A 24731-nucleotide genomic window follows, 5' to 3' on the forward strand; every position below is an offset into this window, starting at 1 on the left:
CACCACCCACAGAATGAAACATTCCAGAAAAGAGGGCGGGGCTTTCCATACAGTTTTTCTTTTCCTTTCGTATCTGAATAACATGTGCAGATATACATTGATATGAAATAGTTATGTGACTAAAAACACATGTTTTAAAATTATTCTTAAATCAAAAGAACACATAAAACGCCGTTAAATAATCACGTGAAACTAGGGAAGATTTGCAGTGTGATGCATTTACGTACAGGCGTCAGACAGGGGCGCAATTTTTGTCCATTCCATTTATTCAATGCGAAATAGTCAAGTCAGAGATGTTCTTAAAATAAGATCAAATTGTCGTGAATAGTTCATTTTGGGTGTTAATTGTAGAATTTATTTATGATTGCATAAATACAGAGTAGGTAACGTTATGTCAAATACTGCTTCACAAAATACGACTTTTAAATTTTATTTTTTACCACAAATAACTGACGTACGAGACCCGGAAGTGGTTTGAACTTTTGTTTATCACATCATCAACACTTCGAGAACATTACTCTGCAAAGCTAAACTCCGAGAATGCCATCAGACCACTCTCTTGGTGTGTGCAATAAATATTCTTCTATGTATGTGTAAAATGCATGTCATTTTAATCTAAAACCTCGTTTGCGTTAGATACAACTGGTTGTTACAACTTCATACATACTAGCGCTAGCTTAGCAATTAGCACCACAACTAGGGAGAATTGGTTAGCTAGCTATTAACTGTAACTGTTAATTTTGAGGATCCATGTGAAATGCACGTTTAAACTTTGTTGTCATTGCTTGTAAGGGTCAGACAGCGTTGTGGAGAACATCTGCAGACTCAATCCAGACTTGTTAGCAGAACCAGTGAGTACATATGACACCAGAAATATTCCTACATTCCAAAACAAATCTCTTTACAGCAGACCTGAAACAGAGTTGGCACTTAAAATATCGATTTATCATATGATCTCCAGTGTCAGCACGTCCTGAGTTATCTACAAGGACAGACAAAAGGAGTTGATTCAGCAGAAATATGTGATGTGAGCAAATACACCAAATATAATCTGTTTAAATACCTCAATTTTGTAACCTACAGTACTATATTATTGTGCAATGTCCAGATATTTCAGCGAGCTGGAGTCACACTTGACCATGAATCTCTACAGAGCATCGTCAGATTCCTCTTATTAACCTTCAGGTATTGTTCACTCTAGTGGCACAGTTGTACTAATACATAAAGATAATACTTTATAATTCTCAGGTCTGCTGCGAAGAGCAAACTTTCTGCAGATGACCTTGTGTCAAGGCTAGAAGAAGGCAGCAGAAAATGGACCAAAGCTTCGCTCCAGGTTGAGTGTCTTTCATCAACTTAAGAGAAAATTACTAGTTATTTGGTAAAACACTAGACCTCATGTTGAACACACAAGAAAAGCCTCATTTAAACAAAATGCAATCCCAATACTTTATTTATTTGAAGCTAAGCAGCAAGCTCTATTGATACTGTACATCAATTTACATGCAAAACATATGCTTTCCCAATGAAGGTAAATACATGCAAGGACAAATACAGTCTACAGTTAAAAAGGTAAATCATAAAGGCTAGATCAAGCAAAAATAAATACAGCCAATCATACAAAAAATAGATTAAGTGCAATTAGTAATGACAAAACTAAAAAAATTGTGTCCAATTTATAGACTCCTACAAATAGAAGCCACTGAAGATGAATAAATGCCTCCCTCAAATTAATGCCTCCCTTTTCTCATCAGAAAACAGCAGTAACTAAGTGTAAACACCTCATTAATGCACTAAAATTTTCACATACAGAGTCTCATTAGAGAATTAACTTCTGAGTGTATTTGAGCTATAGTATGTTGCTAACCAAAACAGCAGCACTCCGTGTCTGATGAATTGAAGTGTAGAGTCTCAGTGCATTTTGTAAAAGAGTTCCCTACTCAGCATTAAAAGTTGATCTTGTGTTATGTGGACATGCTGTCTTTGATGACGATTTTTGTTACACAAGATCATCCACAATGTCAAATACAGCACTATGCCACTTTTTGTTCCACGAGGCCAGTTCTTGTTATAACAATCCATTTATTTACAGTAGTTTTTAAGGCCAGTTTCACCTGGCATAAGTTGTAATACACCTGTGATACTCTATAACGTTATTCTAATATGCTTCCATCTGCAGCTTGAATAATAATTGCTAGGCACAAGGCTAATAGTCATTGGAAATGATGTTCCAACATTGCTAGCAAATTGCAGTCTATTTGCTTTCTACCATATTTTAAGTATATCATCTGCTGCTAGATGTTTTGTCATGTTTTTTGTTTGCTTTTTAAACATCTGTTTGTGTTGTCCTTACTTCAGGTGCTCCACAGCTTATGGGGTGAACATGGAGAATCGGTGCAAGTCCTGCAAGCCGCCCAGGACTTGCTCAGCGTCGGTCGGGTAATCGCATCACAATATAGCAGCCTTGCTCATTTTCTCGGCACAATTTGTGAACTTGCATGTTTACGTTGTTGCTGTTTGTAGCTTGTAGACATGCAGTGGAAGCTGGGCATGGCGGTGAGCTCTGACACCTGCCGCTCTCTCAACTCGCCCTTTGTGACCATTCTGCTGAAAATCGCTGAGCCGTCGGGCCAGATCAGCCAAAAGGCTTTTGAGATGACCGTCCCGCAGTTTCAGGTACGCATTAGCATATTCTGTGCCATTTATTCCGCTATGATAAAATGGCTTAACGTTTTGTTTCTTCACAGAACTTTCACAAGCAGATGAAGGAGCTGGCGGCTGTCATGGAGACTATTTGATGGCACGTGCCAGTGTTGACTATTGACTCACATGTTCACATTATTGTTAATGATGTTTTGCATCGTTGAGAGTCGCTGCATTCACATATCAGCGCCTTCCAAGGACAAAGACATCACAAATGGAAAAAAAATAAAATATAAAATGATTATTATCATTATCATTTCAAATATTTTTATCAAAGGTTTTCGACACTTGATTTATTAGGACAAAGTAACAACGTGGTGAGTCTGCTAATCTTAAAAACAGCCTGAATGGCGGAGGTGTGGTCTGAAGCGGAAGTGCATGTGAAAGGACAGTTCAGGTGGTGAATGGAGATAAAATATGTGTTGAATGCGGCGAAAGAAAACATGTTTTCATTAGACGTTTAGCTATGCAGTTTTAACAGCACATGCATGAGATTATGGATTCGTTAATTGGGGTAAAAAATGAACAGATGTTTTTTATTGGACAGCATTGATATGTAATGTGTGGCTATAATATTAAGTCTGCTTTGTTGTATAAATAAATCCATATTACTTTTTACAGTCCGGTGTTTTATCTGCATAAGTTTCAGCATCAGTGTCTGATGTGATGTACAGTATACTTAGTGTAAAATACTTGTCGCAAACCTCAGAAAGCAAGTGGAGTTTGTACACCAGTTCCGTGTTTATATTGCATTGCCAATTGAATAAGGGATGCAATCATGTTTTTTTGTGATGAATTAGCCTCTGACGTCTTGGTTTGTATAAAAATAGGTTGTGAAAATCACTATTTTTTTTTTGTTTATGACACTACTTTGCTAGATAGAAAGCAGGCGTTCCACTCTGTATAGTCTTTCCTTTCAGATGGAATGTGAGGAATTTTGGTCTCACTCCTCGAAAGCAATACTGAGAAGTGCTGAACTTGCATTTGGATGGTTACACTTTTAGTTTGATCCCAATTTAAACTGAAATGTTTGCATCAGTTTATGTATAATTCAGAAACTATTGTACAGTACTCACATTAAAAAAATGCTACTTTTCAAAGTGGTACTTCATAGTCCCCAGTCTCACATTTTTTTCTTCCACATCCCACGCAGATCAGAAAATTCAAAACATTATCATTTATAGCTTTGTTTGGTCTGGCACCGGTACATTTGATAGAGGAAATGCTCATAATGTGTGAAAATGTTTTTATTTGTAAAAATAATGTACAGTGGACCCTGTTGTAACACCAAGATTGACCTGTGAGAGGCAGCATAGAGCCACCGGGCATCCAGAATAAGCTAACAGTTAGTCAAGTCATCTTTATTTATTTAGCGCTTTCAAACATGTACATTGTGGTTAAAAATTCTTCACACTAATTACTAGGAATGACTGGGGCGGGGGGAGTAAGTTTAGGTTAGCACGTGACTCACAGTATCCTTTAATTTTCAAGAAATCAAATCATCTCTAAACCTTCAAAGATAATGTAAAATGAGTTGTGTTGTGATCATAGTTTGTGGTATCTAAATATTTTTAGAGGTGGACGTCAGTTATTTGCTACTGTACTTGTGAAAAGAGGAGTTCATTGTATTCTGTTTTGGTGGGCAATGTGTAAACGGCACAGTCGAATAATAAACGCCTGATCTTTTGTTGTGGCAATTTTGTGTAGGATAAAGAAGTGGGTTGTCAGTTTGGTAAGCTTGAGTGCTCTCATGTCTTGGCTGATAAGGTTGCAGCTGCTATTTTAAGAACTCTTGGATTCATGGCACGTGGTATATGCAGTGGGGGTCTCCCCATGCTAACATCCTTGTTAATATAATCAAGACTTGGATGATATTTTCTGCTCTCCCTAAATTAAATTCCAAACCATCAACTTTGTAAAATAATGGCCCAATTCAGTCATTCCCCCGCCCCCCGTTTTTCTCTCTCCAGAGAACACAAAAAAAACGACCAAATATTAAATATGTTTACTAATAATTTAATTTCAGGGATCAAAGTTTAACTAAGGATGTAAGCGGTTTTAGCAGAGTTGGCCAGCAAATTGAGGCAAAAAAAAAAAGAACGAGTCAAAATATGGCTTAGGCCAGCGGTGCCCAAACTCGGCCCTCGAGGGCTGGAGTCCTGCAGGTTTTGGATGTTTTCCTGCTCCAACGCACCTGTTCCAACGAACAGCATTGTTATCAGGCTTATGCAGAGCTTGCTGATGAGCTTCAGGTGTGTTGGAGAAGAGAAATATCCCTAACCTGCGAGAGTTTGGACAATGTAGCTGATGTAAAAGCGACTACCAAATATTATATAAAAATACCAGCCAACTTGAGTCCCCCTAAATTGGCTTCTCTGGTTCCTCCCTTTTGACAATCAACTGACATATCAAATATTTGAATTGTGCTTGTTACAGTTACCTGGCTGTTCCAAACAAAACAACATAGCTATCATAATATATGATGAATAAATTATCTCATAAAAAGTGTACTTGTAAAAGTTGAGCTAGATAAATTAAATTGTATCATCGTTTGTTCCTTTTTTTTCTTTAAAACATAGATGATTGTTTGTTTTTGTGTGTGTGTGTTTTTATTTTTTTTATGTTTGCCTAAATCAGGCTTCCCCAATTTTGGTCCTCGAGGGCCGGACTGAGCGGACTCCTGCAAGTTTTAGATATTTCCGTCCTCCAATAGCTACACTTGACAGAGCTTGCAGGTGAGCTGATTATATGAATCAGGTGTGTTGGAAGACAGAAACATTCCAAACTTGCAGGAGTTCGGCCCTCGAGGACCAGGATTGGGGAAGCCTAGCCTAAAGCGCCCTCCAATTCTGGAATGACCTCAAACCTAATTGAACAATGTGATTGACTCACAAAATGTAACTTCCAGGTCTCTGGAAAGGATGCTCTTTAGGACACCCTGGCACGGAAGGGGACACACTCCCTCAGTGGAAAAGGTACTCCCTGTTGTGTTTCTGCGCTGTCACGTTTCTCCACACGGAGGCCCCACCCCTAAAGCTTGCACATGTGCTGTGGATGGGCGGGTCGTCGAGGCGCATGGGCCGCGCCACCTCCTTTCTGTAAGACGCTTCGTGGGAGGAAAGCGAGACAAGAGGAAAGACGGCCCTTGAAACAACGTTTAAGCCAAAGGTGTCTTTTTAGGGAAATGAGCATGTGGCCGCTGCCGGGATGTGGGGAGTGTGACACGCTCCTGGAGAAAGTAAGCACAGTTCTTGTTGTGTTTACATTAGCGCAATACTGAGCCACGTTTCTAGCTTGCAAGCTTGGTCCGGACAAAAACAAGAAGACGAGGAAGACAGGAAACTAATCAATGCGTTCTTGTGCCATCATTTTATTATATGACAATTAGCCACGTTTGCGCCTTTGGGGAGTGGCAACATTTATTTATTTTTGGGGGCAAAAAAGTTTGAAATGTCACAGCTGTCCACCATGGAGATCCCCTCGGGCGAAAAGGAGGGTAGCCACATGCCGGACAAGAGGTTCCCGCTGATTTACATCGGCTGGTCGTTGCTGGACCGCCGTACCACGCTGCCCATGCTGCCGTGGCTGGTGGCCGAGATCCGGCGGAAGAGCGAGCGGGGCGACTGCGGCCCCGCCATGCAGCCGCGGGAGGTGCAGCTGGTGCTCCACAGCCCCTTCCTGCGCTGTGTGCCATGCTCCTCTTCCTCCTCTTCCTCCTCCAACAACAACTATTCGGTTTTTATCTTCGAACACAAAGCGCAGCACATCTCCCGTTTCATGCACAACAGCAACGACCTCACCTACTTTGCCTACCTGCTGCGGGTCCATCCCGACAGCTCCGAAGCGGAGATGTCGTGTCACGTGTTCAAGGCCAGCGACCCCAATCAGGTAATAAGCAGTCACACGCGCCTGTTAACACCAAACCCACCCACACAGCACGCCACCAAAAATGAACACCATTATCAGAGCATGTGTGAGTCGTCATCGTGAGTGGTTTGCATGCTTGCCTCACAGATCTGAGGTTTAACATTCCAGTCTCTGCTCTGACCTTCCTGCATCTACTCCATGTCCTCCCACATTCCAAAAAACGTGGCCATAAGATTAATTGAATACTCTAAATTAGGGCTGTCAAACTCAACTTTCTTTAGTGTTCTGGTTTTCTTTGCTGTTTAGGTCATATGAATGTATAATCACACCATGTTACAAGTGCAGAACATTGCTCCTGCATTTCAATGTTTTTATTTCAGCAACAAATTGAATTTGAAAACTCTCGGGAATAGTGACACCCAAAATGTTTTAGTATACAACTATTGTTCAGTTCTTTTGTTGAGGAGGTATTTGTTTTAAAAAAAAAATGTACAAAATGAAAAAAAAATGCTGTTTTGGTTTTTGGAGAACAAATCCATTTAGGTAGGCAGCAACAATTGATGTAAAGGTGCAGGTCTCGTCCCGGGCCTTGAGTTTTACACTTGTGCTCTCAATTGTCAATATATGTGAGAGAGTGTGTTTGGGCCTCTTCACATTCTCATTTTTGCTTAGGATTTGTTCTTTCCCAATCCAAATGAGATGACCTGGAAGTACCTACAGAATAGGTTGTTAAAACCTAAAGATGCTTTAGGAAAGGTGCCTTGATGCATCCTTTAAAGTTATCTTTAGAAAAGGTTATCTATATCAAGCTTTCCAAAAGGAAAGAGTATGTTTCGGTTTTGCTTAGAAATGTGATATCTGGTTTTCAAAGGAGCACCGGAGGCTGTTGCTTGCTTCTACCTGGTCAGCGGGGTTCCTGGATATAAAACCATGCTGTCGTTCAATGTGATATGTTTTTTTTGCAGTTTCCCACGGTACTGCCTTAAACAGACCGCCCCAAACTGGAGGTGCTGCACAGTGGAAAAGTGTCGCAAGTACATACAGAAGCATTCAGTCCCAGGCTGTTTTGGAAACATTTCACAACATGTAACCCTGAACCAAACAGTACTGCTTGGTAGAAATTGACTCTAGGATTTGATTGGATGAGTTACTACCAGAATTATTAGCCACCTCAGAGGCACTGTGATTGACTGACTCTTTCATATATGCCAATAATGCCATCTATTGTGGCTGCTTTTGAGATAGCACAATAAGGAAATAAGGTACAGAGCAGGATTAACTTTCCATCAACATCCACTGTGCTAGCTTTGTCATCTGGTGCCCTAAATACTTAATGCCAAAACACATTTTAGACAAGACAAATAATCTGCATGTGATTGAAAGGCGTGTTCCCCAGAAAAAAGAAAGAAAGAAAAAAAAAAAAAAAAAAAAAAAAAAAAAAAAAAGGCGTGTTCAATGACACATTTGTCACCCATCATCAAGGCTCTTTGTGTTTGTGTTTTGTCACGGTCGTACAAATGCAGGCGGAAGGCCAACATAACTTGCAAAGATAGATGCTAACATCCTGAAAACGCGACACTTGCATATCCTTAGAGATATGTCCTGATTTTAAGAACCGTCCTGGACTTTTGAGACTAGCTTAGTTTCACTGCAGGCGGTCACATTAAATGGTGCTAATGCTGCCTGGCATGGAGAAAAGAACATGTTAAATTGTGTGGTGCTGGCAAATGTTACCATTCAAATTCTCTCAACAATTAGAACATTATAAATCTCATATAATAAAAACGATTGTAGTAAGCAAAGATGTAATTGTGGACTAAAACCCAATGAAAAAAACAAAAAAAAAACATTGTAGTGTTCATAGCACGTAACCAAAACGTCTGATCGGATTTCAATCGATAGCATATGTATTTGGGGCGGCGTGGCTCAGTGGTAGAGTGGTCATCTTGCAACCCTGAAGTTGTGGGTTCAATCACAGGCTATTGTGACCATGTTGAAGTGTGCTTGAGCAAGATACTGAACCCCCCAGTTGCTCCTGATGCTGCGTCATCAGTAAATGAATGAGTAGTCAAAATTTATAGTGTTTTTCTTAAAACTTTATTTCAAATATTTAAATGACAATACAACAAAACAGCATCATTTGACAGTAGTGTCAAAAAACAAACAGAGACATTTAACCAAGCTATTTTACAAAACAAGTATGAAATATAACTGTTTTTGTTCTCTATAAATAACTACCAAAGAAACCCATTTACAAAAGAAAATAATTATTTCCTCACTTATTACTATATTAACTCATTTCTCGTAAATGCCTTCACTAACATTGTACTTTCAACCACAGTGTATTAAGCATTTTTTTTTTAAATACAATTTATTAAATTGACAAATACTTGTACTTCTTTAATATTTTCCTCAAGACGATTCAACAAAAGTAGTTGGCTTTGAGGGCCTTGTAATGTGTAAAAGCGCTATAAATGAAGTACAGTACCATTTACTATCATTCTTTTGGGATTGTTGTGTGTGATACGATGTGATGCAATATAAATTCATTATTTTGGCTATTTTCAGGTTGGCAACCACATTTATCAGCTTGTGTGTGTTTTGATTTTTAATTCAAAAAAACGCTGAGATCCATGAAAATGTTGTTATCGCAATTACTGTATTAGCAGCATTTTTGGTTCAAATGCAACCACTGGATGAAATTTATGTCAAGAGAAATGACAGTTTAAAACTAAAATAAAAGGCCTGCATTATCTACAGATCGTCTTTAATGCCGCGCAAGGAACAACATCATTCGTCTGGGAGATTGTTTACATGCCCCTGTCGGTGCAGCTGTTTTGGTTAGCAACAGAGTTTAAATGGGCTCAGCAGGAGGTAAACAGTTACAATTTCTTATTTCTGGGTGAAAAAGAGGTGTCTATTTAAAATAGGGAGGGGTGTTAATTTGTCACACAAAAGTGGTACTTGTATGTCCTTGTTAAATGTCCTTGTAAAAAAGTTTTTTAAAAAAAAACTAAAACTTGGCAGAAATAAGAGAGGCATTTTTTCAATCTCTTGATTTAACTTTTGGGGGAAATTTAGTTCAGATTGTGATGACACTGCGTTTCACAAGATGTTTTTTTTTCTTCTTCAAATTGTAACATGAGCCATCAAGTTCCTGCTCCTCTTTCTCCCTGGAACGTGAGAAACGTCACCAGTTCTCCTTCAAAACACTTACGGAGTCGTCACGTTTTGCGCTGCCCTCAAATGTTTCTGCACTCTATCACGTTTTCAGTGGAATTTGTGTGAGTGAGAGCCATGGATGGCCGGGAGCAATGCAGCCATGACAGATTTAAGACCCGGGCGCTTTCGTGGAGCTCGACATACCATTTCTTAGCATTGCTGAATGCACCTCAGTAAAAGAGGTACAGTATTAGGCAAGGGAAACTGGTTTGGCAGTCAGTGGCTGGGTGGACCACTTGGAATGCACTTCCAATTCCACTCGAGCACTTTTCACATGTGGAGGATTTAATTGATGACTTTACTCTTTATGATACTATACTACTCATTGTGGTTGCCTGGTTATTTTAGGGGGTGACATGCATGATTCCAGATCTATTATTAGCCTTAAACGTGATACGTGAGCAGGTCAGAGCGAAGACTTGTATTGCACAGCAGTTTGTTTGCTTGTATGAAGATCATTAAATATCACAACATGCTGGGGGGAAAGAACATAATGTTTAACTGGAGGGGAATCTGAACACAATGTACAGTAATCACAAGATGTGCTTGTGCCTTGCTAGACAGGGTTGGCTGCTTGCTGGACTTGAAAGACAGCTTCATGCAAGGGTTTGGTGTTGTAAATGTAGTCCATTTGGGACTAGCAGATTCAATTACAAGTAACTACATATTAACAAATGCCTTTTGTATTGAATAGTTCATGAGAGAGAGAGAGAGAGAGAGAGAGAGAGAGAGAGAGAGAGAGAGAGAGAGAGAGAGAGAGAGAGAGAGAGAGAGAGAGAGAGAGAAAAGAGAGAGAGAGAGAGAGAGAGAGAGAGAGAGAGAGAGAGAGAGAGAGAGAGAGAGAGAGAGAGAGAGAGAGAGAGAGAGAGAGAGAGAGAGAGAGAGATGAGAGAGAGAGAGAGAGAGAGAGAGAGAGAGAGAGAGAGAGGAGAGACGAGAGAGAGAGAGAGAGAGAGAGGAGAGAGAGAGAGAGAGAGAGAGAGAGAGAGAGAGAGAGAATTTACATTATTTTCCTAAACACACAGGTCGGCAAGAGCAATTTCATAAATAGAAAAAAAAAATGCTTTCAGAGAGAGAGAGAGAGAGAGATATTGAAAAAATACATTTATTTGCCGCTCTTATTTACATTATTTTCCTAAACACACAGGTCGGCAAGAGCAATTTCATAAATAGAAAAAAAAAAATGCTTTCAGAGAGAGAAAGAGAGAATAGCGGAGCCCAATAAGATTATTTTGTCTTCATGAGCTCAGTATTGGAGTAATCCAAAAGTAATCAAGTTACATTACTTTAATATTATGGTACTTGGATTATGTTACTAACTACATTTTTTTAGCAGGTAACTTGTAGCATTAACGGAATACATTTTAAAAGTAACCCTCCCAACCCTGCGAATGAATATAGCAGCTAATATAAGAAGCCATTGAGAGTAACCACAACCTTTTACCCATTTTTAGAGTCTGGCATAGTTTTACAGTCTCGCTGAGACAAATTTAATGCAGACACAACTGCATTGTTCTATTATCAGGCCACTTGCAATCTGATCGCACGTCGTTTACACTGAATGGCCCGTCCCACCTCTGTTGTCACTTGGAACTGGTCCACAGTGGAAGTTGACCCACTGTTGTCTGGGGAGGGCTAGTTTAAATCTAACTAATGAAAATGTCTAGAATAGGGAATGTGCTATTTCGCCAAGACTGGATGATCCTAATTTGGAACAGAATCAAATCATACTCTTTCACAGATACTCATCATGTTCATGCGCTTTACTGTTTCTTAAGATTCATGCATTATGTACACAGCGGGTAGAAAATTGGTTACTTTTGTCTCATAACATTTGCATTTTATTTGCATAGTACATTTTTTAAAATGCAGCTGTAATACCCATCCCTCTTTGTAATACAAATAGTAGACGGTGTGTTTTGTTCCCTGTTATTTTCTCATAAATTATGATTTTTGTCCCTGCAAGAATCCAAATTTATTATTGTTGCACAGTTATAATTTTTCATTCCACGTTTTTGGCTTTGCAGTTCTGATTAGTGATATACCAATATGTTTTTTTCAGGGCAGATGCCGATACCAATTATTAGTAGTCAAGGAGGCCGATAACTGATATTTCAAGCCAATATTAATTTGTAGTAGAAGAGAAAATATTAGTGTCAAAACTGTGTTGAAATGCTATTTAAGAATATTTGTTTAAAAAAAAAAAAACATTTCACATTTTCAACAATTTGAAGGTTGTTATTTTAATTTTAAATATATAAAGAATAGACAACTTTGTTCAAAAATGATAAAAGTTGCAGGGAGCTTCCCAGGTCATCACCATATGTTAAACTAAATTAAAAACTAAGCAAGTAAAAGACTACCTAAAGTTTTCTACTGTAGATAAAGTTGTCCAAAAATTCAACAAAATTTTCAAATTTTAACAAAACATTTTATCTAAAAAAATATTAAGTGTTAGCATAATCTTTTATGAAGCGGAAATTTAAATAAATACAAAAGTATTCACCGAGCGACAAATGCATGCGAAAGTAGCTAATTTGGGGTTTTCGTCGGGGGTTCGTAAAAGGTTCAAAAGATCTTCGCAGACAGTGAAAAATTGTCTGAACTTGTTCAAAATTTCTTTGCAACAAATAAAAACCGTCTGTAAACATCTTACAAATCATGTTGAAAACCCAAATTCGCTACACTGGCAAGCATTCACCACTCAGTGAGATGCCAGCTTTATCGGCCTTCAGATTTGTAAATCGGCCCGGACGATAATCTGTCTTTCCCTAGTTCTGATAGCTGTAAATAGCACCACCACCCCCCCCCAGTAGCGCTCAGGTGCCAGTCTTGTCATCAGGGGCCGGGATCATGCATGTATTTAGAGCTTTCCCTCTTCCAAGACACCTGAATCAAATGATCCGCTTACCAGCAAGCTCTGCAGGAGCCTGATAACGACCCTGATCATTGAATCAGGTGTGCTAAAGGACGGAAACCTACATGAAGGACTCAAACTTGGACCCCCCTTGTGGACTGGTATTTGACACCGGTTCAGTAGACTGCAGGGTGATCCTAATTTGAATCTGTACCAAACTGTCTACTTTCATTGCTGTCCAGGATTTTCCCACAATTATGTCATTTAGACTCATCCATTGCATTGTTTTTTGGGGGGCGGGGGGATTCATTTTGCAATTCTGATTACAAAATCCAGTATCTCGCATCTTTATTTAACATGTTACAGGAATGAATTTGTGAGATTGATATAAAAAAAAAGAATTTATTGAGGTAGATATTTATAATAATCTCACAATACTAACATACTTGTATATTTTAAAGTCAAACTCTTATGTGAATGAAATGTGAATTCTGACAAACTTAAATGCAGTCAGTGAATACGTTATTACAGTATTTCTGTAAATTGCTCTCTCTCTCTCTCTCTCTCATCCCCATTTTTAATAAATGTACCTGTAATCTGAATACATGTTTTTTCCTGTAAGGGAATACAGTTACATTTTTTTTGTAATCGGATTACGTAACGGCGGTACATGTATTCCGTACTTAATATTAAAATGTACATCTCTATAACTTGTGTGGTACTAATTCTTAGCACGGATATCAACCCTCCTCACCTCCAATGAACAGTATTATATTTATAAATTAATGTCAAATATATATTTTGATAGAATGTTTACATTGGATATTATTCCATTTAATTTTCAATTTAATCTTTACCCTGATTTGGGCCTATTAAATCATGTCCGCCATCCTGCATTGCTTAAAGGTGACATTTTGTATCGCTTTGTTTTGAAATGGGACATGAACCCGTGGCCCTTATCGGGCAGATGGAAAGCAGTGGAAAGATTCCATAATTGTCGTGCAAACACATGACTGCAGTCAAGTGCCTCATTCCTCCTCCGGCCCAACAAAAGCACAGTAAGCACACCATGAACTGATATGCGTTTCAAGTCGTATATTGAGCAAACATTCATAAATAATCGTGACCTGCCATACCATCTTTAATAAACTGAAAACATTTAGCCTGCATTCAAGCAGTCTGTTTTCACCCTTCCCGTGCCAGAAAAAGTTTAATTGGACCTAATCTCCATGACAATGTGTTGCGCAACTTGTCCCATCACTTGATTTAGGTGGTGGTTAGAAGTGGGTGGGAATCACACACACAAAGCAACCAAAGAGGCAGGGGATTTCCTTTAAGTGCCTTTGATTGTCAAAAATGTCCATTATTATTATCATGTATTGATGACAGATGACCATGCAATACTTTGCTATATTGATATTTGCGGTCCCTGAGAGAGTGTATCAATTACACTGTTTGCCTTTCCAAGCCATTTGTGACTCATAGAGGGGGTGTGTCAGCTGCATAGAGTTTTTTTTTTTTCATCAATCCACGTACAGTACAGGCCAAAAGTTTGGACACACCTTCTCATTCAATACATTATGTACTTACTTCATTATCACGACTATGTACATTGTAGATTCTCACTGAAGGCATCAAAACTATGACGACAACTAATGAACACGTAGAGTTATGTACTTAACAAAAAAAAAGGTGAAAATAATAAAATAAATCTAAAAATAAATAGCCACTCTTTTTACTGATTACGTTTTTGCACATTCTTGGCATTCTCTCGATAAGCTTCAAAAGGAAGTCTCCTGAAAAGGTTTTCCAACCGTCTTTAAGGAGTTCCCAGAGGTAAGAAAGTCAAGAGTTTGCAAAAAAGTAACTAGAGGAAAGGATGGCTATTTTGAAGAATCTACAATATAAAACATTAGTGATGTTAGAAAAAATCAATTTGGCAATATATCGCGATATTACAGCGCAATTCTCAAATTGATTCCATATGCGGCCGAATCGATTTTTAAACATCAATTTATTAGGGAAATATTCAACAAAACGTCTTAGTTACTAGGATTCACACATTAAGCATGCAAGAATGTTATATTAATGGGACATTAAGCCTTAATATTTTATTTCAGTGCTGTTCAAACATGACACAGACTGCAACCTGTTTGTTAAATGCAGTGGCTCAGTTATAAGCCAGAATTTTCAGATAAATAAATAAATGTTCATACAAATCTTACAGTGTACATGTACAAGTTTACTGATTAGTATTTTCTAAATTTGAGTAAAATAAAATAAAATCGCAATAATCAATTTATAGATTCGGATCGGGATTAATCGGTATGGAATCGAATCGTGACCTATGAATCGTGATACGAAACAAATCGCCAGGTACTTGGCAATTCACACCCCTATAAAACATGTTTTCAGTTATTTCCCCATTTTTTGAGTACATAACTTGACATCAGTTCATCAGTTTTGATGGCTTCAGTGAGAATCTACAAAGTAAATCGCCATGAGAATAAAGCAAATGCATGTGTCCAAACTTTTGGCACGTGATCCTTACCATCACGGATCAAACGATGATCCATTGCATCATTACAGGTCAGTCTTCATTTCATCAATTAGTCTGTTGCATCACTCGTTCATTAGTAAGTACAACTCTCAGTCGCAAATCACTTACTCTTTACACGTCAATAATCACACACTCTGTAATTGTGTTGTCAACAGTGACTTTGCATAATCACTAGAACTGCTCATAATAGCAGTCAATGCGTAAGTTGCCATACAGTTGACATTGTGCGGATTTCATAGGAACTGTTTATAGCTCATTGTTTTGCAAGAGTGACTGACTGACCTTGCAGATCCGGATGGAAACAATGTGAAACTCGTTGCAGGCTGTCAGTATTGTTTTGTTTGCTCATAGAACTAAAATGTCGTTTTCCACAGGGCCTGTACAAGAGTTTGCTTGCAGAGTTTCTCTGTTTTGACTTGTTCGTGCATGCGAGTCATCAAAGTGTATTTTTCTCTTTTAAGGCACCAGTTGCAACCAAACCCGACAGAACAGGAACTCAGTGTGTCCCTGAAAGGCTCTGATTTGTTGCTGCCTGTTGTGACTTCTGTCCTGGGAAAGCGTGGGCGTTCCCTGGCTGCTTGTTTGCCGGTCTTCTTCACTAGTGCACTAATTGGTCTCCCTGTTGGTTTCAAGGCGGCATTATCTCTTATCTGCCACCACCCTGTATTAAGTGTGGTAACATAGAGTCAATTTCACACTAGTTTCTCAGCCAACTCATTTTAAAGGGGACTTTCTAATTGTTTGTATCCATACAGTTGCTTTTTTTCACAAGTGCACAAGTTAGCGTTAGCTTCTGATAAACAATACTACCGTAAATATAATCAGGCTTCATAATTCACAAGTTCACCTATTCATTTTTTCCTTAGCTATTTTATTTAACCCTGGAGAACCCACGGGGTCAAATTTGGCCCCTATAAATTCTGCTACTCAAATAACAAAGACCTTCTTTTTTTTTTTTACAAATTTAACTTCAAAAGTCCAGAGTGCCACTTCTGACCCCTGCATGGGGCCATCTAGTGGATGAATATTGCACTTACATGAGCCAGAGTGGTGGTGACAAGATGGCTGGCAACATGCTGTTTTGTTCAGCTGGAAATCAATCCAAACAAAACCATCTTCTCAGCAAACCATCAGATGGTAAAATTTTTTTTTTTTTTGTTAATCTATTTCATATCATGTTGCAGAATGCCTAGGAGTATGTTTTATATATATATTTTGATAAATTAGCAACTCTGAGCTAGTTAAAATTTAAAAAACATATTTTGGTGTTCAGTGAACTTATAGCAGTCATTCAATGTATAATTCATAAATTTCCAAAGAAGAAAGGGGTTTTTGGGTTCTCCGGGGTTAAAAACAAAACAAAAAACACCTACACTTTTTGTACTCTTTCTGAAACAATATAATATACCATCAAAACCATGTCTAAAGATTTTAGCTGTGTGGGAGCAGAAAGGAATTACACATCTCCACCATCTCTTCTCAGATAATATGTTTATATCATATACATCCTTGCTCCAAAAATACAATATAAAAACCGGAAATTTTTTACATTATCTACAAGTTAAAAATATGATAAAGAAAAAAATTCCAACACTTCGAGGTACGCTCCAACCGCCTGTTTTAGCTAAAGATATTAACAAGCTTTCTCCGACAACAACAAAAAAACTTTCAAAAATATATAAGTTACTTTCATATACTGATAAAATGTCTTTACCCATCTCGAAATGGGAGACAGACTTGTCTATAGCACCGGAACCTGACTTTTGGATTCAAGTTGGTGAAAACGCATTTAAAATGACAAAACACACAAATTTACAACTTATCCAATATAAAATTATTCACAGAACATACATTACTCAATATATGATGAAGAAAATGGGACTCTCAGACTCCGACATTTGTCTCCAATGCTTACAAAACACTACAGACACTTATGTTCATGCTTTATGGTTATGTACTCCGGTTATGTATTTCTGGACTAAAGTCTTAGAAAAACTTTCCGCTATTTTGGACTGTAGGATACCTTTATCTCCAAACTTGTGTTTGCTAGGTGACCTAACAACAACTGACTTACCACATAAACAATTTCAATCTACACTTGTAGCCCTTACTATCGCTAAAAAAACAATTCTTGTTAACTGGAAAAATAAACAAACTCTGAATATTGACCAATGGTCTAACCTCCTCATAAATCACATTTTAATGGAAAAAATATCTGCCTCAAATAAAAACCAAATATCAAAATTTATAGAAACATGGTCTACATATATAGAATTTTTTAACCTAATTCCGGTTACTTAATTCTGTCTGTTAGCGAGAGCCACTACATCGTGATAACTTACATTGATGTTTCTGCATTTGGCAATTTATTATTATATTATATTATTAGTATGGGATTTTTTTTAATGGGCTTTAGGTGAACTGATGAATACACACACGCTCGCACGCACGCACGCACACACACACACACACACACACACGCACACGCACATACACATACTCACCCACATACAAAAAAAAAGTATATATATATATATATATATATATATATATATATGTGTGTATATGTATATATATACAGTATGTATATGTATTTAAAAAAAAAAAACTTTTATTAAATTTTTTTTAATTGATTTGTTAGTTTTTTTTTTTTAAAAAAAAAACATGTCTAAAGAAGAAATGGTAGGTAACATGGAAGTATTATTAGTGATAACTAAGATGCATGCTTTGTATTTTGAGGAGGAGAAGGAGGGTTTTCGTGGACGTTAGAGTGAGAATTCATCTCAAAGGTGAGAGAAAATTGACTAGTTTTGTTAGTTGAAACATTTTTAGATGATACTGGCATTTTTGAGGTGTTCTAGTCTGGTCTAAAAACACAACACAGTTCTGAGACGGTACTCCTGAAAGTTTTAATGGTGTAGTTTTAGCAACAGACTCCACAGGTCCAATATGACACATTATTGGTTCTGCTAGATTTAGCAGCTGCCTTTGACACCACGGACCATCAGAGCTTCCTGTCCAGCTTGGAGAACTGTGTGCCAGTGTGTGGGCATTTAGGCTAGTGCTTTGGAATGCTTTTTTGTTTGCTCTGTTGCCCCTCTCAGGTTTGGAGTGCCTGAAGGTTGAATTCACGGCCCACTTTTATTTGTCCTTGTATCTTCTTTCTTATGAGTCAATACTCCAAAACCGTGGCATTTCATTTCATTTTTATGTGGATGGTACACAAATACTGTGCAATTAGAGCATGCTGAGAAAATAAAGGCCTGGATGTTCTTAAATACAAAAAAAAAAAGATGCTGATCTAAAACTCACTGCTCAGATTCACTGGCATAACAAAGGAAGGAACATCACACAAAATCATTGGACTGACTCCCAGTTCGTTTTTGTATTGTTTGTATAATTATCTTTTTTTTTTGTCTCGCCCCACATTGTCTGTCCAATGGGCTCCCGCCCTTGCCCTTCACATCCTAGCATGCTCCCTCAAATCAACATATCAGTGTTGGAAAACCAAGAGGAAACCCAGAAAGGGCCACGCTTTCTTTGTTGCTGTGCCAAAATTTTGGATTCACTTCCTGTTTTTAAGTCTGAACTTAAAAGGCACATTTCCCTGCTGGGTCTTACCTCAGTTTGAGATCTTTGAAATTTGTTTTGATTGTTTTTCTTTTTCTTTTTTTTTTTTTACTGTTATTTTACGTTTGTTTTATAATGGTCTTGTGTGGAAACTTTCTTTTTTTTTGGTGTTCCTATTTCATTGCCAGGGTCTATATTTACGTTATTTCCTGCGTGTTTGTTTTCTTCAAAAAGGAGACTGAATGAAAGACTCAAAATGACTTAACATTTTGTACAGTATCTTCCAAAGTTCAGCAAATCCCTGGCATTTTAGATAATCTACATGTATTGTTCCTTGCTGTTTTTTTTCTTTGTTTATGTTATGCTATATTAAGCACTTGGTTTAACTGTGTTGTTCTAAAGTGCTCTAAAAATAAAGTCGAACCAGATTAGATTGGATGTGCATGTGTGCACGCACACACTTCCAGTGCATGTTTTTGTAACAGTCATATAGCTGTGCCTGTCATCGCTAGAAAGACCCGCATTGTGTGTCACCTACATAATATTTATGTACATAACCATGAGGGGTGGGAATCTTTGAATGTCTCACGATTCGATTCGATTCCGATTTTTGGGTCTGTGATTTGATTCAGAATCGATTTTTGATTCAAAATGATTTGATTGACAATGATTTTTGCTTCAATCTATAGATGTGCAAGGAATTGAAATGATCTACTCCAGTCTGACTCGCTAATGCTAATTAGCACGCTACTCACTTTTATCACTCAAAAGAACGACTAAACACTGCAAAAAAACTTTTATTGGAATAACTTGATCGTGACTTTTTCCTTCTACTCCCTATTGTGGCTACAACTTAACAGTATTAGACCGCGTGGAACCACACTGCCCCTAAGTGGCCAAATCGGGTACAACATGAACAGCGCTCCAAATAAAGGCACACACAGACAAAGGCAAGACAGTATAAACTAATTTAAATAAAATAGATTTGGGGACATTTAAAATCGATTCTGAATCCTACTAAATGAAAATCGCGATTCTTATGAGAATCAATTTTTTGGCACACCCCTAATAACCATTCAGTTTCACATATTTGACTCTTCTGACAGAGTGATTGCAGACACACTTTTATTAACACTTTTGTGTAAATTTGCTCTTTGTGTACTCTCTATCCTAACTTGTATTTGCATCGAGCATTCAGACCAGAACATGAGAATAACAGTTTGTTTTCCCCACGTCCTTGTCTCTTTTATCATGGTTGTATAAATCACATTCCATTATTGTTTGTTTTCCAAAAGGTGCCAGAGGTGATCAGCAGTATTCGCCAAGTGTCCAAATCGGCCCTAAAGGAAGACACTAAACCAAAACAGGAAGCTGACGAGGCCTTCTACAACTCTCAGAAGTTTGAAGTGCTGTATTGTGGCAAGGTGGGAACCGGATGCAAACTAAATGTCCATTGTGCCAACTGCTATCCTTTGCGTGACCGTTAACGTGCATGTAACTGCAGGTGATGGTGGGACACAAAAAAGCTCCATCCACCCTCATCGACGACTGCATCGATAAGTTTCACCAACACGAGGCCAAGCGCAAACGCCTTCTCAATGGCCAACGAGGGTCCGTGGACAAGGTCCCTGTAGAGTTCACTATTGGGCTGGGAGAAGATCCACTTTCCTCTGCTTTGAATGAGAAGAATGAGGATGCCAAAGGTCTTGAAGGGGATGACGTGACCGGTAAGAGACGCGGCTTGTGGAAACTTATACCAGTTAAATGGGGTACAGACATACGGTTTTTTTTAAACCGTGAGATATCCCACACGTGATGAGTAAGAAAAATGGTTGGAAAAGAAATATGAGAACGGGGTTGTGCTTCTGGGGGAAATGATGTATTTAGATTAGAAAATGTCTTCACCACCATTTTACACATGCATATACCATATACATGCCTTTAACAAGTTGCAAAAGCTCAAGTACTCCCCAGTAAACATACCCTTCTATGTCATTTGAGCAAGGCAGAGCGATTGACAAAAATGACTTCAATGACAATGTTAGCTTTCTTATCTATCTACAATAATTTATTTTTTAAAAATGAAGTTGTGGAATTTCAGACATAGAGTAGTTAACATGATCATTGACAGACTATACTTAATTAATTGACTTTTCTGTTGCTCAGATAAATAGAACAGACGTGCTCTTTTGGGTTGACGGGAGCAAGGTGAGAGGTTTCACTCTAGTTAAGTGCAGTGTTAATGTTTATATTGTGCCTGTTACTGGAGCTTAAACTTTTTTTCTTTTCTTTTTTAAATCAATTGTATTCTTTATTTTCATGCTCAACACATTAAGCTCAGTTCAGTTGTATTTAACTCTAAAATGCCATACATAATAAATGTCAATTGAAAAATGACTCAAGTGCATTTCATTTTTCATAATTTAGATGTAGTATTAGCTTAAATATCAAACTTTGCATTATGTTGTAGTGGCCTTCAATAATATTCATACTTTTTCAGAAATAAACCTCTACATTGTTTTTGATGAACATTTAGGCCTGCGACTGTGTATTAATGATGATCATTATGGTGGCACTTTGAGAGCTAAGTATTTTTCATAGGTGGTACTTGGTGTAAAATTTTTGAGAACCACTGAACTTGATGATGAAAATGCCGTTTTGACTTGATGTTGCAGGGTCTGCCATGTCCGTCAGCGGCAGTCAGAGCAGCCTGAGAGGAGCGTTTCCAGAGTGCATTTTGGAAGATTCGGGCTTTCAGGAACCGCAAGAGTTCCGCACGCGCTGCAGCAGCCTGGCGGGAAGTCTGCAGAGGAAAGCCGGAGAAGGCGTCGGGATGGACCCTGCACGACGCAGACATGCTAGCGCTCCCAACAACGTTCAGCCGTCTGATTCGGACAAAAACAGAACCATGCTTTTCCAGGTAGGCCGTTGATAACTTGGTTTAAAACTTGAAAGCACATATCGGATTCTAGCTGAATGTAGACACTGAGTGCATTGATGCAACACAGCACTGTTGATTAGTATGCACTCGAAAGCTTTGCAGGATGAATTGCATTTGAAAGAGCCCTTTTCACACACCACAGCAGAGTAAACACAGGTGTCGGAAAAGCTTAGTGCGTTACACTTATAGACCTAGACTTAAGTTCATTCAAATGTTAATTAAAATTGAAGGTATAAGTTTTATTGTCTTTCCCTTATGCTTGGCTAAACATTGAATATATTGATATGCCCTAATATGTGATCGGAACCTAATTAATAACCTAAAAATAGAATAACAGGAACATAAGAAAGCATCTTAGTGGACCCCGCTATTCGCCGCTTCTCTCTGTCTCTGTCTCTGTTCTCTCTCTCTCTCTCTCTCTCTCTCTCTCTCTCTCTCTCTCTCTCTCTCTCTCTCTCTCTCTCTCTCTCGCTCCCTCTCTCTCTTTCTATAAATAAAAATAAAAATCCAGGAATATGTGAATCCGTGGGTGCCAAGTATGCTGTGATACATTTTATGTAAAAAAAAATAAAAGGAGAGAAAAAATAAATATTTGAAAATGTAAAAAAAAAAAAATTATACATCCCATATATGTGTTCCATATAAATTATAATAAAAAATATAAATAAAATGCACACGTAAACATGGTGTTAGATAGAAATTGAGTGTATTTTTAAGTAAAAGACTAGCAAAATAAAATGAAAAATGACCCATGTATTTTATTGTATTTTAATTTTATATTGTGTCTAAATGTTTGAGTGCACAGTAAACTTAAATACTGTCAAATACTATTGTGCCGTATACAAAAATACAAGCAATGCAATATTTAATTTAATTTAAACATAAATAAATATATATATATACATATTATTATTACGACTATAATCCGGTGTGGTGTGTTTACATTTATGTGTCCCATGTGATGTTCATTAACTCATTTGCTCCCAAAATATAAAAACGCTCTATTTTAAATATTACCATGGTCCCAAAAACGTATTTATATGTTTATGTATTTTTTAATGCAAGAGCATACAGAAGGCTTTGATGCAGCCTCTGAACTGAAGAGATCACCTTAAGCAGTGGTAGTTATTACAAAAACGGCCAGCACGTGGCAGCAGAGTATAAGAGATCAACCAGGGCCATGTTGCAACAAGCTGTTTTCCCCCACAGTTTTAAACAGATTGGTGAATAATGATGAAACTTAGCTATATTCTAATGCTAATTGCTGTAGAATGGAAACAGATAGAAATTTACTTTTTTTTCCTGACGAAAGAAGAGACTCTAATCTTTTTTTTTGGTAGGTTCCATGTTTTTATAGCAATAGAACTGAATATTCTGTGGGCATTGCAAAGTCAGTCAAAATCCAGAGTGAAGGCGGTTGCTTCAGTGAAAATGGCTGGGAGTGAATGAGTTAACATGCACTGTCCCAAAATAAATAAATAAAAATTGTAAATATTTTGGACTATACTACATACAGGTCTATATACAGTGCTGTTCAAAAGTTTGTGAACCTCTTGAGCAATGTGGACTTGCCAATTGTTTCAACTTGATTTTGTTACATTTTATATGAAATAACAAGTATAGTTTTATCAATTCAATGCATTGTTCCTTTTTCAAATCAATTGTGTAGTCAAAACTGAATTAAAAATATTTTTGGGTCAATTCATGTAGATGCAAAAGTAAGTGAACACTGAGCTGCATTGTTTAAAACAAGCAGTCAAGTAGGATCAAGTAGGATTAAATGGTAGCTAAACTAACCACTGAAATGGAACAATGAAATGAGAGGTTGAGCAAAGAAAATGTGCATCACTGACTGAAACAGAGACAAAACCACATCACTTTAGTCTTACCCAGATGAACCCATACAGGTCAGCCATGCTGAGAGGAAGAGAAAGTGGGTAGTGACAGTGTCTGTCTGGGGAAAGCTATAAAGTAATCTAAAAAAAATGTAGCTCCATCATTCCACTGAGAAGCAGATCATCTGGAACTAGAGAACACTGAAAGTCACTACAATCCTGCCTAGAAGTGGACGACCTTCTAAAAATATCAGCAAGAACCACAAGAAAAGATATAATTCAGGTAAAAAGCCAACTCAAACATCACATTGAGGGATTTGCAGACCTATTTCGCTGCATCTGGGACACATGTGCATGTTTCAACAATCAGAAGAAAAGTCAATCGACAAGGCTTTCATGGAAGGCTTGCTAGGTAGAAGCAAAAAAGATCAAAGCTGCCCATCTCAACTTTGCCAGAGAGTACCTGGACAAACCTGAAGCTTTTTGGAAGTTCCTTCTCTGGACAGATGATTCCAAAATTGAACTGTTTGGTCACAAATAAAACAGTCATGTTTGGTGAAAAGTCCTCAGGACCTGGACAACTCCACATAATCCAGGGAATCATGAATTCAGAGGAATATTGTGAAATCCTGGATTATAACCTGAAACCGTCCTTTGTGAAGTTCCAGCCTGGTAGAAAATGGATCATGCAACATGACAATAATCCAAAGCATTCCAGCAATACAACCAAGGAATGATTTGTGTTCTGGATGTGTCCAGTCAAAATCCTGACTTTAATTCTTTCAAAATACTGTGGCGGGACCCAAAGCGGGCAGTTTATGCTAGACGCCCATCCAACCTCTCTCAACTGGGTGCATTTTGCAAGGAAGAGTGGCAAAAATCCCCTAAAGTAAATGCAAAAGACTGATAAGTCACTATAGAAAGTGTTTGGATGAAGTTCTCATTGCAAAAGGAAGTGCAATGTCTGATTAAGTGAGATGTTCACATACTTTTGCAAGTTGTTCTTAAGTCAACAACTTTTGTTCAAGAATGAATTGACAATTCTATCATTCTTTTTGTTCAAGTCCATTATTTTCAATGCCAGCATTGTAGATTTGGGTCTGACTAAACATTGATTAAGGTTATTTTAATATTTTCTACAAAAAAATCTGACCACGACTGCAGAGGGTTCACAGG

At 37.8% G+C, this 24731-nt stretch overlaps 2 protein-coding genes across 5 annotated transcripts in view; both read left to right on the forward strand.

Moving 5' to 3' along the window:
- Positions 1–300: 300 nt before the first annotated feature.
- commd6 (COMM domain containing 6) lies at positions 301–3323 on the forward strand. The gene is made up of 8 exons (XM_077580152.1): positions 301–562; positions 793–851; positions 962–1027; positions 1109–1185; positions 1249–1336; positions 2359–2439; positions 2524–2676; positions 2748–3323. Exons 1-8 carry the CDS (start codon positions 541–543, stop codon positions 2796–2798), a joined length of 597 nt encoding a protein of 198 aa, XP_077436278.1. The 5' UTR covers positions 301–540; the 3' UTR covers positions 2799–3323.
- Positions 3324–5713: 2390 nt separating this feature from the next.
- Positions 5714–24731, forward strand: part of tbc1d4 (TBC1 domain family, member 4) — a 49586-nt gene continuing 30568 nt past the window's right edge. For all 4 annotated transcript variants that reach the window (XM_077580178.1, XM_077580180.1, XM_077580179.1 and 1 more), the window contains exons 1-4: positions 5714–6591; positions 20075–20203; positions 20284–20506; positions 21455–21699. In XM_077580178.1, coding sequence (XP_077436304.1) covers positions 6154–6591; positions 20075–20203; positions 20284–20506; positions 21455–21699 — 1035 coding nt within the window. In that variant the 5' untranslated portion in view covers positions 5714–6153. The remainder of the gene's footprint in view (positions 6592–20074; positions 20204–20283; positions 20507–21454; positions 21700–24731) is intronic.

The sequence above is a fragment of the Vanacampus margaritifer genome, chromosome 11, assembly GCF_051991255.1.
Source record: "Vanacampus margaritifer isolate UIUO_Vmar chromosome 11, RoL_Vmar_1.0, whole genome shotgun sequence".
Classification (NCBI taxonomy): domain Eukaryota; kingdom Metazoa; phylum Chordata; class Actinopteri; order Syngnathiformes; family Syngnathidae; genus Vanacampus; species Vanacampus margaritifer.